At 37.8% G+C, this 16,751-nt stretch overlaps 1 protein-coding gene across 2 annotated transcripts in view; it reads left to right on the plus strand.

The window, feature by feature from the left end:
* The window catches only part of plxnb2b (plexin b2b), a 325,846-nt gene that overhangs the window by 246,217 nt on the left and 62,878 nt on the right, over positions 1-16,751 (plus strand). For both annotated transcript variants that reach the window (NM_001423669.1, NM_001197316.2), the window contains 4 exon segments: positions 1,410-2,521; positions 9,546-9,734; positions 13,814-13,939; positions 15,765-15,865. In NM_001423669.1, the coding sequence (NP_001410598.1) occupies positions 1,412-2,521; positions 9,546-9,734; positions 13,814-13,939; positions 15,765-15,865 (1,526 nt within the window). In that variant the 5' untranslated portion in view covers positions 1,410-1,411.

The following is a 16,751-nucleotide window of genomic DNA, read 5'->3' on the forward strand; positions in this document are numbered from 1 at the left end:
GACATCGGCCCTCTAGGAGTCTAGACATCCCTGCTATTGGCAGATTGGCAGTGCTTAATTTGTAAAAAGCGAGGTCCTGGAACAGATTGGGGTAACAGGTCTGGCATGTTACTAGAGGAGGGAGAGGTGCCGCGGACAAAAATAAAGACTTAGAGGCGGGGATCGGGGGTGGATTGGTGATTGGTGGTTGTGGTGTCATGGACGAAAGTGAAGACCAGGGGCTGTGGGTGTTGCAGATAAAGAGGGTTGGGGAGTCACGGAAGAAAGGCAAGAGCGGGGTGAGGAGGGGGATCGGTAAAATGAGGTGCTGGATGAGACTTCAGAGGATCTGGATCCAGCTTGTTCTGACACAACTTTATAAGGAGATGGGGGTGGGGTATATGCCCCCCCCCCCCCCCCCCCTGGAAGAAATCCAGCAATAAACCCCACTAGGTCAATCTCCTGCATGGGCAATCACACTTCTGTTTTGAAGAAAAGTTTGAATAGTTAAAATAATGCAGAGATCCTGTTTTTCCTCTCTGTGTTCATATAAATATTATACAGGCAGACATATCTTTTGGACACAAGAAAAGAGAAAGGGGTTGGTATATGGGGGTTGGATGGGGGGTATATGGTCCCACCTTGGAAGATATCCAGCATTAGGCCTCACTAGATCAAGTCAGGATTTGTCTCTAATCAAGGGCCCTAAAAGTATCATAACCTTGCCCCAGGTTACATCACACTTGGAAATAGTAAAGATATGGCAAAGATCCCATTGGTGATTGGTCACGTTTTGCTCTAATCTACACCTGAGTCCCACATAAACCACTGCTGCAACATATCATCAGCAGCAAAAACAGCCTTAGGACAAGGTAAAAGAATAACAAGCCACTCTGAAAAAAGAGCGAACAACGCAAACCAATTTAAGCCACCATTCTAAATTAAAAAGAATTGTTTAAGGGTACGATCTAAAAAGGGCAGCTACATTTACGGGAAGAAATGGAATTTGTAATAAATGAGCTTCGTGATCAGCAGGGAGACGGGGAAAAAGATGAAAATTGGCAATAGGAGGGCAGGGGGTTTTATGTAAATGAATGTGAGAGCTGAAATTAACTCAACCCTCAGGATAAGTGCGTTATCACTCCGCTGCGTTCATGAAACTCCAGGGAATGGCAGGTTAACATCATAAAAACAGACGCCCAGGTCTGAGCCTTGTCAGGGTTTTTAATTTGAAGGATTGTTCGCTGAAGGGATGAATAGGCAACGTGGTCAGGCACACTTGTAACGACCTTCACAAACAGTTATAGTAATCATCTGTTTATATGTCAACTTTGTGTACACTGCCTCCATATTTCTTTTTATAGCAGTGGCCATGCGATTCAACATCTGAACGTCACATTTGTCCTAATTCAGACTTTTTCTTTTCACAGCAATGGCTCTCTGGTTATCAGCGGTCCTACTGGTGCTACAAGTAACCCCTGCATCCTCTGAAGACTCCATGTTTGAGTTTTCCACTGACACGCCAATCAATAACGTGGTGCAGGACCCTCTGACGGGGCGTGTTTATTTGGGTGCGGTCAATGCCATTTATCAGTTGGACTCTTTATTGAATCTTGAGGCCAGAGCTGAAACTGGGCCCAAGAAAGACGCGAAAGGATGCACCCCTCCGGTGTCTACCTGCCAGGATCTGAAAGACACCAACAATACCAATAAACTCTTGCTGGTTCATTCGGCAAACGGGTCACTAATAGTCTGTGGGAGTTTGTATCGAGGAATCTGCTCTCTGCTCAACCTCACCAATGTCAAAGAGCAGATCTATTATAGTGACAGCAAGGGAGAGCGGACTTATGCAGCCAGCACTGAAGATTATGTTTCTGTAGTGGGGGTCATGGCCACGCTCGAAATCGACAATAAGCCATTCAGTGTCTTTTTAGTGGGGAAAGGATATGGAAGCATGGACAGCTCCAAACTCATCAGCACCCGAATCGTGCAGAACTACCGCGACTGGGTTGTGTTTGAAAGCATCATCGAGGCGTCTACCGTCCAAGCAGTTCCCTTTGTGCCCAAGTACCTGCATGACTTTCGCTTTGCCTTTAAAAACGACAATTTTGTCTACTTCCTCTTTTCGCGAACTCTTGGCAGAACCGACAACAAGAACTTTACTTTCATCTCACGCCTCTGCGAGAACGACAATCACTATTATTCATATACAGAGCTTCAGCTTAGCTGTGGCCTGAACAATCGGTACAATAAAGTCCAGGCGGCGTACTTGTCAGATCCAGGGAAAGAGTTGGCCCAGGTGATGACTGATTCTGGAGAGTACGGCACCGTCAAGGAATGGGATAAAGTCTTGTTTGTGGTGGCTAGCTCAGAGGAAGGGGCCACCGAATCTGCTTTGTGTATGTACCCCCTGAAAAACATCAACCAGAAACTGTTGGCCATCGTTACGGCTTGCTACACGGATAATGGGAAGATTGATGACAGATTAGTCGTGGAGAGTCCCTACACGTCCAGTAAAGACGGTCCTTGTGTCAAACACGATGTGAGTACCAGTTTATTTACTTCGCTCAATATCACAGTAGGGATGTTGGGAATCTATTTTATGTGTGGAAATGTACAAATTTGCATAAACGATTTGCGAATAAATCGCTTTCCTTTTCATGTGTTCAAGATAATATATAATGGTCACCAGGGCTTGACAAAAACTAGCCACTCGCCATTTTTACTAGCCACACTTTTTTGTTGGGAAAATACATTTTATATGCTTAAATTTAACTTTGATATGCTAAGATGACTTGATTTAGATGTTGTGTTATGTCCACAACATGCTTCCTCTATCATTTAACTTCTTGTGTGTGTTGTGTATTGGCTTGCTCAGTGTGCATGAGCAAATTTGTTGTCGCAATGCAATTAGTTTTAATTTCACAGAAATTTTTCAGCTCAAAATTAAAAATTTACCAAATTTATCTCTGACCACACCAAATAAGTATTTCTCAGCCACAATTTTTTAATGTGTCAAAACAAGGAAAATATGGCTGTATAGGTGCACTTTTTAATTCAACAAAACTTTTCTTTAAAAAAAAAACATGAAATCTATAAAAGAAGTATTGTTATGTATCTAAAATATGCACAGTAATCGGTCCTGGATAAAAGTCCCAGATCAGTAGTTAACTACACATAAACAGGGAGTAATCTCCCATTAAAGCAATGTTCTTGTAAAAAAAAAATAATTAAACCATATTAACAAAAATAACTAAGCAAAACAAAGCAGGTTAAACACACCGCGTGTGATAATGAAAGGATGATCACATGCACGCGGTTAATATAGGCCTTTTAATCTGTTCAAAGAATAATTAAAATGAAAGCAGAAACAAAAGAATGTGTTTATATATATATATATATATATATATATATATATATATATATATATATATATATATATATATATATATATATATATATATATATATATATATATATATATATATATATATTGAGCTCTCGGAAGCAGCAGGACTGTGGGTGCACGATCATCGCTCTTTGTCCAGTCTATTTCAAAGGGAACCAATCGCGCAAGTAAATGGGAGCACGCGCGCTTTTTAACAGTCACACGCATCATCACCTGTGCGCACAAGTGATCATCCTCTCGTTCAGGATTTACCTTCTTTTTTGCTGTTTTGCTCGCGCGAACACAGTTATTTTTTTGTCAGTGCTTCTCTATTCAAAGAACACATTTGCACGAATATCGGGCCATGCTTATTGTCGAACCCTGCTTTTAAGAAAACTACAATTTAAAGGGCCATGAAACCCCCTCGTTTCAGCAGGGTGTTTTCACACCTCTACTTTGGAAAAAGTCAGAAAAGTGGGCGTGTCCAGCTCTGTTTAGGGGGGAGTGTCGGAGGAACAAAAGAGGCTTGGTGTGGGAGTGTCTATTTGGGCGCGCTGAATTTCAGAGTCAAAACACACAACCACAGCGGACAATGTGACTGTGTTTACATGGACATCTGTAGTCGAATTATTTGCCAGATTATTAAATGGTGGACTTTAACTGCAGTTTGGTTCTTTCATTCTGGGAATTCATTCATGTTCCTCCCGACAAACGTGATATTTGATTTGAGGAACTGCTCTAAGCGTGTATTTTTTATGCAATGTTTGATACCGCACGGCGAATGAGAGAAAAAAAACTCAGCATTTCCCGGAAACTTAGATGCACACGGCAGGTAGTGTCAGAAAGCCGCGTGTGTTATTCCGGTCACAAAATCCAACACGAGGTTATAGTTTGGTTGTAACTGTTAGTGCTAACTTGTTTACACTCGGTGCAATAGTTTGTTTGATACGAATAAAATACGAACTGAATAAACAAAGAGCACTGGTCGCTCACTCACCAAATCTGTAGAGACAGGACAATCACCAGCAACTAGAGCCGCGTCTTTATTAAGAGAAGACTACAAGCGAATCTGGATCTCAGCGTTTGCAGATGAGAACAGCTCTCAGGTAAACAATAATCCTCCTTGGACACGTAAGTTATTGTTGTCGAGCGTCGCGTACACTGTTAATCCACACGTGAGTCTGAGCTCTCACAGAGAGAAAATGAAAACGAAACTTAACGGCAGCAAACTATAAAAGCAACACTTCACGCTTGTTTTGCCAACACAACGTGGCGTCTCTGCCATCTACACTCTGACAGTAATGAATATTAATGAAGTTGCACAATAGAGCGCGCTGATTGGTTTGAACCAAGCCTTACTCATGCATTAATGCATCACACTGTAAGACGTAATAAGACACACTCTGGCACAGACGCCCAGTCTGCACGCTGGAATACAACGCTATTATGTCATGACCGTGACGCAGCTTTAAAAACTCGTTTCAAACCGGAAGTACGAATTTGCTTGAAATAACGCAAAAACAACCAATTTACACTTTTTAGTGAAATATAGGTGTCCTAATAGTGTTTTTAGCAGTGTGGGACACATATACGACTGTCAACAGCTCAAAAAATGTGTTTTGGTGTTTCGTGACCCTTTAAAAATGAATTCCAACCAGCCAAAGTGGCTAGTGGAGGTGTCTGTCTAACCCGCCAGAGCTAACCTCTACCCACGTTTGGCGGGTTAGCGGGTGTTAATGTAAAGCCCTGATTGTCACCTCCTTGGAAACCAGCGTTACTATAAAAAATTGTTTTGAGCATAGACTTTTGGTCAAGCTATTGCAGAATTATTAAAACAACATTTGAGATGAGATCAGTTTACTCCTTATGCTGGGTTGACACCAAATACAGAATTAACCCTCTACCGCAAGCATTATGATAAATCTATTTTTTTTTTACATTTTGACTGTTTTTCTTATCTTAAAATGGCTTAACTTGAAGTGCTGTAAAAACAAATAATAAAATAAATTGGAATCATTTATTTTTTAAGGTACTTTATGAAATGTTGCCATTTGGCAACAATGTCCAACATTGGATCTAATTTAGAAATTTCAAATTTATAACTTATAATTTATTATTCTGTCGTTTAAAGTGATTGAATTGGTGTTGTGGTATCATAAGCTTTATCAAAGAACTTATAAATAACACCTTATACATACTTTCCAACTACTCGTATTCCAACAGCTTTCATTCATACCATTCATTCCATGCTGAATATTATTAAAAACAAACCTAATATTGCATTACCATGTATATAACATAATATATTCTCCAGTAAATCTTATAACAAATAAATAACAAGTCTAGTATATCCAGATGCATCAGAATAATGTAGCTACTAGCTAACAATGTTTATATATAGTATACTATATACTATACTACACCTGTCCTATCTGCCTCTGAGCTAACTTACTTGAACTGTCTCTATCAAATGTCCAGTCTGCATCATTCTCATGGTCACTAAAACCCATCTCATCCTCAATTTCATCTGCAGGAAGAGCCAGCTCTGTCTTTTTCTTCTTTCATTTACCATAGAACATGGTGGTGCTCGCTAATACACTGTTTCCTGTATTCATATCTATTCAAAAATAGTATTGCCAATAAAACTAGATATGATCCATAATGCAAATGTTTTTAACATACAACTAATCAACAATATATTACTAGCATTCATGTTGTTATTGTTACAAGTTAAAAGTTCACAGCTGACCTTGCTAGCTAGCTAACCCATTGCAATATTGCACAATGCACTAGTGCACAGTATTGCGATTCGGTAACACACACATTTGAGCGATTTGCAAAAAACTAATTTGATAGAAACTTTTTTGAGTGGTGAATGTCATCATTTGTCACTGGAGGTGATGTTTTAGATTTTTTTGTGGGTCTGACATAATTTGATCCTTTGTTTTTATTGACGTTTGCATTTGCATTCAGCAACTACTCGCAATAAACACCAGTCTGCCTCAAATCATCAACAGAAATCACAGCATGTCATGTGACTTAACCAAAGCACATCATTGGCTACTCTAAGGTCTTCTCTTTCCCACAAAAAAAAAAAAAAAATTATGTTGGTCTTTATGAAACAGTGCCAGGGAAATTAACATAAGTAACATGTTGCCGTATGGTGACACCGTGCAGTAGAGGGTTAAGTATTCGCACGAGTAAGTTACTTACAAAGTCATAGCAAACATGCAAACAGAGGTGAATTATAGTGTATGACATAGAGGGCTCTATTTTGACGGTCCATGCGCAGAGCGCAAAACGCAGGGCGCAAACGCTTTCAGGGCGTGTCAGAACACATTTTTGCTAACTTAAGGACGGGAAATTCCACTTTGCGCCGTGGCGCATGGTCCAAAAGGGTTGAGTTTATTTTCTTAATGAGTTATAGGTGTGTTTTGAGAATAAACCAATTAGAGTCTCATCTTCCATTCCCTTTAAGAGACAGCTGCGTCGCGCCATAAGCGCATTGCTATTATTAAAATGACGTAAATTAAGTTCACTTTCGCTTTTGCTCTAGTGGATAGGGAAACCTTACCGCACAGACATCAATTAGCCTATAAATAATTAATTTTGTTTGTTAAGCGCAAAGATTTGTTTCAAAACTATTTCTAAATTCAGTTCTAATTTCCAGCAAACGAATAAATGATTAGTAATTACAAAGTGTGGTCAAAATACTGAGTTATTTCCAAATACACATGCTGTGCCCCATATGGTCTAAAATTTGACAGGTGTACAAATCTAAGCTCGTTTTTAATAAAACAAATATAAATATGGATATAATAAATAATAATAATAATAATAAATAACGCGCCATAACACGTCTGCTTTTTTAGACCAGAACGCCTATGGGCGCACATTTGAGCGCAAATGCATTTGCTATTTAAACAGCGTGGCGCAACACCTCAAAATGACCCTTGGGCCAAGCTTAAAGTAGTAAAAGACTATTGCGCTGCGCCTTGCACCACATTGCGCTAGGTGTATGATAGGGCCCATTATGTGCAACCTGTTTGCTGCAAACACTAGGAATCAGTGTTGGGTTGTAGCGTCACTACTTAGCTTAACCACATTTTTCAGTAGTGTGGCGGTAGCGTTGCTACTTTATAAATCAAATAGATGATCAGTGGCAAAGCTATTTTTTTAAACAAGTAGCGTAGTAGCCTCCGCACAAGCTACGTTTACCAAACATGGATCATTGGGTGACATCACCACCTTTCATGAAGCTGTGTGGACGATGAAAGTAAACAGATGTATGTAAACAGATTAGAGCTTTCATACTGCACACAGCAGCAGCGCGTCAGCCCGGGGCGTGAGCGTCGCTGAAGCAGCAGTGCTGCGATAGTTTTGGCGATGGGTCTATTTTTGCCGCACTGCTCACGCTCACTAAAAGTATAAGTGCATTGATAATGACAAAAACACATTAAATAACCGTTAAAAATAGCTATTTTACCATTGCCATTCCAGATGACTTTATTAATAAGTTGTTTGAGTTATTGCAGAGATGTATGGATGCAGTCCTCCAAGCTCATGGGAGTCATACACCATATTCATTCTTTCTCCACTGCAGCATGACTTTATATTCTGTACTGGACATTAGGGCTGTGCAATTAATCGAAAATCCGATTTCGATTTCGATTATGGCTTCTAACGATTATGAAAATGCATTAATCGAGATAAACGATTATTCCATTTTTTACCGCCCCCTTTCCAGTTGTCCTCACTTGTTGCTCTTAAAAGCGCGAAAGACCACAAAGTCAGCACTTGGTCTCATTCGCACATTGCACACACATCTAAAGTCGTTAACGTGAGCGCTTTAATGTTCAAATAGGTGTCAAAACGCGGTGTTTAGTGATTATCACATTATACATTATTAACACCATTAAAGTGACAGAGCACAATAGCTGCCGCCTGTTTTATCATGATTAATAAAACAACTCTCTGCTCTTGACTGAAGACTTTTGTAGCTAAAGTGTTTTTCATAAAGTGAAGATGCTTAAAGCAGTTTGTTTCATATTTTTATTCTATTGTATTTATTTCTCTTTCCTTTGCAGGGAGGAAAATAACTGTATGCAGTTGTAAGTCAGAATTATTAGCCCTCCTAAATATTAGCAACCCTTTTCCTCCCCAATTTCTGTTTAATGGAAAGAAGTTTTTTTTTTCAACACATTTCTAAACATAATAGTTTTAATCACTCATTTCTAATAACTGAATACAAGCATTTAAATTCAAAGTCTGATTCAAAGGCTTAAATAGGCATTATATAACAGTATTTTCTTCTACAGACAATCCAAAATATATATTACCTAAAGGGGCTATTAATATTGACCTTAAAAGAGGTTTCAAAACAAATAAGCCAAAACAAAACAAATAAGCCTTCCGAAGAACAATATTAGAGGAAATACTGTTAAAATTCCTTCCTCTGTTAAACATAATTTGGGAAATATTTATTTTTAAAAAATTCTCAGGAGCGCTAATGATTTTGACTTTAACTGATTATCTTTTGGTATAATCGTGATTACAATTATAACCAAAATAATCGTGATTATGATTTTTCCCAAAATCGAGCAGCCTTACTGGACATTATTTCTGTTAAGAGACAAGACTTTTAAAAGTGAAGTCAGACTTTACTGTCCTAATTAAATCATTAAAAATCATGGTATGATCATGTTTTATTTTGGTTAATTAAGCGTAATATAGAGGCTTTTGCCTTTCATATAAGCCACTTCTGATACCAAATGATCAACTAGAAGTCCAGTAATTATTTGTTGCTCCTAAAATGTGGATAAGCGACAAGATGTTTGTCAGGTAGTGTAGTTTATGATAAAAAGGATAAAAAGTTTATCCTACTAATGTGGATCTTTGGAATTTATACACACTATGGCATTTCCATCAAGCATTTTATAATGCAATACTCCAAAATGAGCAATGGAAACGCGTTTTATAAAGGTAAAAGTTAAACAAATGACAATATTGAACCAATCTGTGGTCTGTAGTAAATCAGTGAATTGAAAAAAGTAGTTAGATGTTTCAGAGTTTGAACAATTAATTATATTATATAATTCAAACGTCAGAATAAAAGTACTTTTGGAAGTGATTTTTTTTTTTCAGTGTCTGCTTCGTGATTCTCTTTGTTATCTTGCAGAAAGACATAGTGAACCGGTATAAGTGTGGAGCTGATTTTCTCCCGTCACCGTTGGCCAGTCGACAGGAGTTTGCCTTGAAGGCCAATCCAGTCTTCATCAGACAGAACCTGCTGACCGCGGTGGCCGTGGCTGTCGAGAATGATCACACCATTGCCTTTCTGGGGCACAATGCAGGAGAGGTGATCAAGGTGAGATAAGTTGTGTTCAATTCAAGAAACTATATTCACACGCTGCTCAAACCCTCATCCGAGGTGCTATATCCCCAAGCACTGAGGTCGCTTTTTAAGTGGGAAAATGTTCTAGATTTCCATTCGTTATGGCAGAATAATGGTACTTTTGAGTTTGGGCTATGAAAATGTACAAATTTGAAGGTTCAGTGTGTATAGAAACTGATTATTTAATAACTCTAATGTTGTTTTAGATTTGTATATTGCTGTTAAGCTTTTCAATACAGTCAGTAATTGGCATGCTATGGCATTAGTTATGTAAGAACTGTTCTGAATGATTTGTTCATCACTGGCTGATTCAAGGAGAATATTATTAGCGAACAACAACTGAAATCTTATCAAATGACTTGAAATACAGAATGCAATCATTATAAGTACTAGTTATGGCATTTAAGATGTTACTGATTGAAAAAGTTTCTTTTTGTTCATGAGAGTTTATTTTGCTTCACTTGATTCACTTCACAAAATGACTCTAAGTGATTCATTCACAATGTACTAGGGTAAATGTTTTACTTTGGCTATTTAAAGAGCACCTATTATGCATTATAAAAGGTCATATTTTGGTTTTGGGAGTCCCAAACAACAGGCTGATATGCATACAAGGTCAAGAAACACTTTCATTGTCTTATAATATGCATTTATTTTTAACTAATTATCCCAATGACTCCCATATGATTCGTTCAGTGATTGATTTGTTCTCAAACCCCTGCTTGTGACTCTAATCTGCGCTGATTGGTCCAATGACCCACTCTGTTGTGATTGGTCGACTGGGTTCAGAATGAGACAAAGAGAAACGCCCACCATGGTTATGAAGTAGTACAGAGTATGTGAAACCCCAATGCAGGAATGCATTAAAGCAATGCAGTTAAACACCAGCATATTACTCTCCTCCTAAACCTAACCTCAAGTATTAAAGGTGCAGTTGATGATCTTTCACAATGCTAACAGCTTAGCATAAATCTCTGAATCACACTCCCTTCCCTGCCGTCTAGAGCCACGCCTCTTTAAACACGAGCACAGCAAAAGAACCCTCTGTCTTGTGTTAAAAGCGACTAGTGCTTGTCCGGCGGCGAGCAAGCAAAAACTGACATGCTTTTTCAGAGTGAAAATTTAGAGTTGCATGGTAAACAATATAGGGAGAGACTAGGCGGAATATCGCTATTTACTTGTGTTTTGTTGTTAAACTAATTAAAATCTACATTATAGATGCTGTAAAAGGTCCCTTATGAAACTGAAAATAGACTTATCAATCTTTTATCGTAAGATTTTAGTGGCTGAACAACACTTCTGTGAAGATATAACCCGTTGGTAAGAACATCTAACGTTACATCAGCTTTGCGTGAAGCTAAAATAGTTTTAAAACAAAACATTACCTGTCTATGAAGGGTGGCAACCATTTACTCAACTCATACAATCGGACAACCAGGGGCCACCCCTTGCTCTTAAATGTGAGTCTGTTCTGTGCTTTCGTGTTATTTAGGCATGAAAACACTTTGAAATGAACATAAAAACGGCGAGATTATCTTCCTTTTCCCTACAGGTGCCGTCGTCACGCCGATGCAATCTTCAAAACAGTCATATAGCGGCGCTTGACTGTAGGACTCCATAGTGATAAATAGACGCTGTTTTCCAAACGGATTCTGTACACGCGATTTGAAGCAGAGGAAAAGTCTGGGTTTTGGGTGCGTGTTTGAACAGACATATACACATAATTATTAATATTAACATCTAAAGATGTTTTTTCAAACACAACTAATTTTGTCCTAAATCCTATTCATTATAACGTTAGATCTGTGCATTTATAAAGTGACATCTCTGTTGTTTAATGTAATCAAACGAAAAATATGAATTATTGAGATTCATTCATTGCTCTTTAATCAGAATGTGTGAGTTATACAGTGAAGGAAAGATTAATGAGATTTGATAACTTGATTCTACTTCTTTATAATAGCTATTCATTTTAATAAGCTGAACCGTTTGCTAATGTATTTGCTGCTAATGTATTTGCTGCTAATGTATAGCTGCGTCCCAAATCACATACTTATGCACTATTTTACGCCATTTTGTAGTATAAATAGTGTAAGTAGTGCGTTCACACTGAAAACACTAAAAATAATAAGAGCACTTCAGTTACCCGGATGATGCACTCATTCAGCCGCTAAATTGAAGTGTGTAATGATGGACACTTCACGCACTCAACGACCGCAGGTTTGCTTACGTAGCGGAAGAGGTAGAGCTATCGGACGCACATGTTGAATAACTTTATTTATTTTGGATGGTGAAAGCAAAATTCTCCTACGAGAGTGATTATAGCGCCTCCCGATGGTGAATGCGGTTATACTCACGGCAGGTTTTATTTGATAGTTTGGTCATTTATTTCAATGATTTGGCAACCGTCAAACGTCATCAGGGAAACGGTTTGAATTTCCGCTTAGTAAAAAAACATTAGTGTGCCATTTGGGACAGCACTACATACATATACTTTCCTGTTGAGTGTGTAAGTGCATAAGTACATAGTGCATGAGTGCATAGTGTATAGTGTGCCATTTGGGACGCAGCTTATGACATTTATTTTTATTTCATTCATCATTCATTCATTTTCTTGTCGGCTTAGTCCCTTTATTAATCCGGGGTCGCCACAGCGGAATGAACCGCCAACTTATCCATCAAGTTTTTACGCAGCGGATGCCCTTCCAGCCGCAACCCATCTCTGGGAAACATCCACACACACATTCACACACACTCATACAGTACGGACAATTTAGCCTACCCAATTCACCTGTACCGCATGTCTTTGGACTGTGGGGGAAACCAGAGCACCCGGAGGAAACCCACGCGAAGGCAGGGAGAACATGCAAACTCCACACAGAAACGTCAACTGAGCCGAGGTTCGACCCAGCGACCTTCTTGCTGTGAGGCTACAGCACTACCTACTGCGCCACTACCTCGCCATTTATTTTTATCTTGTAAATAATAATAATAAAACATATTACTGACTTTTTAACTGTTTATTCACAATGAAACTGTTTCAGATGAACATAATTAGTAATTAATATGCTGAGCATATCCCTTATTTTCACATCCCAATGTTGACAGGTATAAAGATTACATTGCAAGTATTCAATAAGAGTCTTTTGAGTCAGAACTTTTCAGTGAATTATTTGATTGACTTTACAGAACGACGGATTATTTTGCTTTATTATTGTATCATGTATTATGTATATACTTTTATGATATTTGTTAAGTTTGAAAGCATCTTTCCCTAATAATAATCATATATACAAGAACAACCAACATTCATAGTTACTCCTTTCATACTTCAAAAAAAAAAAAGTCCTCCAGGTTTTGAACAACACGAGGATGAGTAAGTGACACAATACTCCTCTTAACAAACTTCTCCACAATGTAAAAATAACCAAAAACTGACAGTCCGTAGGAGGACGCCGAAAAAAAAAAAAGAGTGAGCACAGTGTAAGTCATTGTTAAGGAAACGAACGCTCCGGAAATTTGAGACAACCAATTAGTGAAGCGCTACAACCAGCTAGCTACCTGATGTCACACACCTGATTTAGCATGCGCGTCACAAAAAGCTGGAGTTTAGGCTTTGGCAGGTGAGGGAATTGCAGAGGGAACGTGGCGAATCTCTGACAGAGGGATGAAAGAGAAAGAGATATTACTGTCACCCAAACCCAAGTGCTACCGCTAAACGCGTTAGACGTTATATTAGAAATAATGAACCGCTAGCTCCTATAAGCCTTTGTTAGAGCTGATTATTTGTAGGATAGACAGATGCAATTGAGCGATGGGGGAAAAAAATCCAGTCCGCATGGAGTTTTTATGAGTTCCCGCCATTTTCTGGCCATTATTGGGCTTGTAGGCCATTAGTTCAGGGTTGACACGTTTGTCAGGTGTGGCTCAGGTGTGTGGGACGCTCTGAGGGGGGGTTTGTGTGGTCCGTAAATATGACAGATGTGTCCTGTCCTGTTGCCCGACTGTTTAATTGTGGCTTTCTCTGTGTCTATTGTTCTCTCTTTATGCAGGTACATTTGTCAAGCTCGCCAGAGCCGTACAATCCAGGCCCGGGCTACAAAACCAGCGGCTACGTAAATAAGAACCTTTTCTTCGACAAAACCCAGGCGCACTTGTACATCACCACCGAGAAAAAGGTACGAGGCTGGAGTCATTTATCATAGACACTCTTTGACCTCAGGAAGCGGCTATTTTAGTGCATTTTATTGTTGTTCCTGAAATGTATGTTATTATTTTTAAATGCGGTCGGAATATGGCAAGCCATTTTAACGTTTAAAGGAATAGTTCACCCTTAATTGAAAATGACCAAAACTACATAAACCTAGTAAGTGTTTGGGCCACCCTTATCAGCAACAACAGCAATCAAGCATTTTTGATAACCTTTTTAAGGTCATGCCACAGCATCTTAATTGGATTCGGGTCAGGACTTTGTCTAGGCCATTCCAAAGTCTTCATTTTTTGTTTTTCTGCAGCCATTCAGAAGTGGACTTGCTAATGTGCTTTGTTGGTGGATTTTGTTTTCCCCTAACAATAATAACCTTCATTTAAAAACTGCATGAGGTGTTTACTTGTTATCTTCGACTAATATTTAAATTAGTTTGATGATCTGAAACATCAAAGTTTAAAGGAATAGTTCACCCTGAATTGAAACTGACCAAAACTACATAACTCTTGTAAGTCTTTGGGACACCCTTATCAGAAACGACGGCAATCAAGCATTTCTTTTATTTTTTTTAAGGTCATGCCACAGCATCTCAATTGGATTCGGGTCAGGACTTTGTCTAGGCCACTCCAAAGCCTTTATGTTTTTTAGTTCACCCTAAATTGAAACTGACCAAAACTTCATAAAAAATAAGTGTTTAGGCCACCCTTATTAGCAACGACGTCAATCAAGCATTTTTGATAACCTTTTTAAGGTCATGCCACAGCATCTCAATTGGATTCGGGTCAGGACTTTGTCTAGGCCATTCAAAAGTCTTCATTTTTTTGTTTTTCTGCAGCCATTCAGAAGTGGACTTGCTAATGTGCTTTGTTTTTGGATTTTGTTTTCCCTTAACAATATTAACCTTCATTTAAAAACTGCATGATGTTTTTACTTGTTATCTTTGACTAATATTTAAATTAGTTTGATGATCTGAAACATCAAAGTTTAAAGGAATAGTTCACCCTAAATTGAAACTGACCAAAACTACATAAACCCAATATATGTTTCGGCCACCCTTATTAGCAATGATGCCAATCAAGCATTTTTGATAACCTTTTTAAGGTCACGCCACAGCATCTCAATTGGATTCGGGTCAGGACTTTGTCTAGGCCATTCCAAAGTCTTCATTTTTTGTTTTTCTGCAGCCATTCAGAAGTGGACTTGCTAATGTGCTTTGTTTTTGGATTTTGTTTTCCCCTAACAATAACCTTCATATAAAAACTGCATGATGTTTTTACTTGTTATCTTTGACTAATATTTAAATTAGTTTGATGATCTGAAACATCAAAGTGTGAAGGACGTGAAAAAATAAGAAATCAGTAAGGAACAAACATTTTTCACATCACTGTATCTATTTATATATATGATAGATTATATGTTAAGATGGTTTGCCACTATCTGAAGGCAGCAGTATAGTGTTTGTCTTCTTGCTGTGTGTTAGTCTTTAACCTCACTGTAGCGTAATTGCAGTGTTTATAAAGCAATGATGTTTTGAAATCATTCTTTTGCTGTTTTATGGGCTTCTCTGCAATTTTCTGCTGTTAATTCCGCTTGAACCACAGGCTTTGTGTAGATCAGATCATTCCAGTGTAAACACAATTCTTTGCAAGAAGCTACTCGGTTGTTGTTTTCAGCTTTTAGTGAAGTGATGACATCATTTGAGCTTGCATGCTGAATTGTGGTTGGTTTTTGCAGTGCCCTCTTACATGCTGAATTCCTGCTGTATTTGAATGGTTTTGTTATTTGTGCTCGTCCAGATCGTGAAGGTGCCCGTTCAGGCCTGCCATCTGAAGCAGGACTGCCAGTCATGTGTCGCTCAGAAAGATCCATACTGCGGCTGGTGTGTGCTGGAGGGAAGGTGGGCACATGCTTTTAATATTCTTCAAAATCAGTGAAAAGTTATGTCTTTGGTATACTGGTGCTCATGTGAAAAATAAAGATCAGAATTAAAATATAATAATATAGAACAACCCCTAATTAGCGGTTACATATGATGTTGGGGTTTAAAATAAATCTGCTTACAATTTATGTTGTGACCATTTTGTACTGTTTATTAATTTATATTTTCTGTTTATTTTAAATATTTTAATATTCTATTTTTAATATTTTAATAATTTTTTTATTTTTCTATTTGTCAAGTTCTGTACTCACTTTAATACACTATAGACACATAAATTGCCAACATGTAATGTTTTTAAATGTGCTATACAAATAATAAACAAACATAAATTTACTATGTATATCATAAATATAATATAGCTATTTTTATTTTAAAAACATTGGGGTATTACTTTCATAAAAGCGATTTCTTTTTTTTTTTAGATTTAATCTATATATTATTTATAACCATTTGTACAATTAATTAACCCTTCATACATTTTATATTGCGTTTTTCCAAAAAATTTATTCAAAAATTAAATTTAAAGCTTCAAATAAATAATAATAAACAATAGTATATAATTGTTATAGAATTTTGAAGATTGTTTTTACTTTTTTTATAATGTTTTATTTTAATAAAATGTCTTATTTATTCTTCACTTTTATTTATTACAATATTAATATATTTCTCAGACAGACAGACGGACGGACGGACTGACTGACTGACTGACAGACAGACAGACAGACAGACAGACAGACAGACAGACAGACAGATAGATAGATAGATAGATAGATAGACATGATAGATAGATAGATAGATAGATAGATAGATAGATAGATAGATAGATAGATAGATAGATAGATAG

This window comes from Danio rerio, chromosome 25 (assembly GCF_049306965.1).
Source record: "Danio rerio strain Tuebingen ecotype United States chromosome 25, GRCz12tu, whole genome shotgun sequence".
Taxonomy (NCBI): Eukaryota; Metazoa; Chordata; class Actinopteri; order Cypriniformes; family Danionidae; genus Danio; species Danio rerio.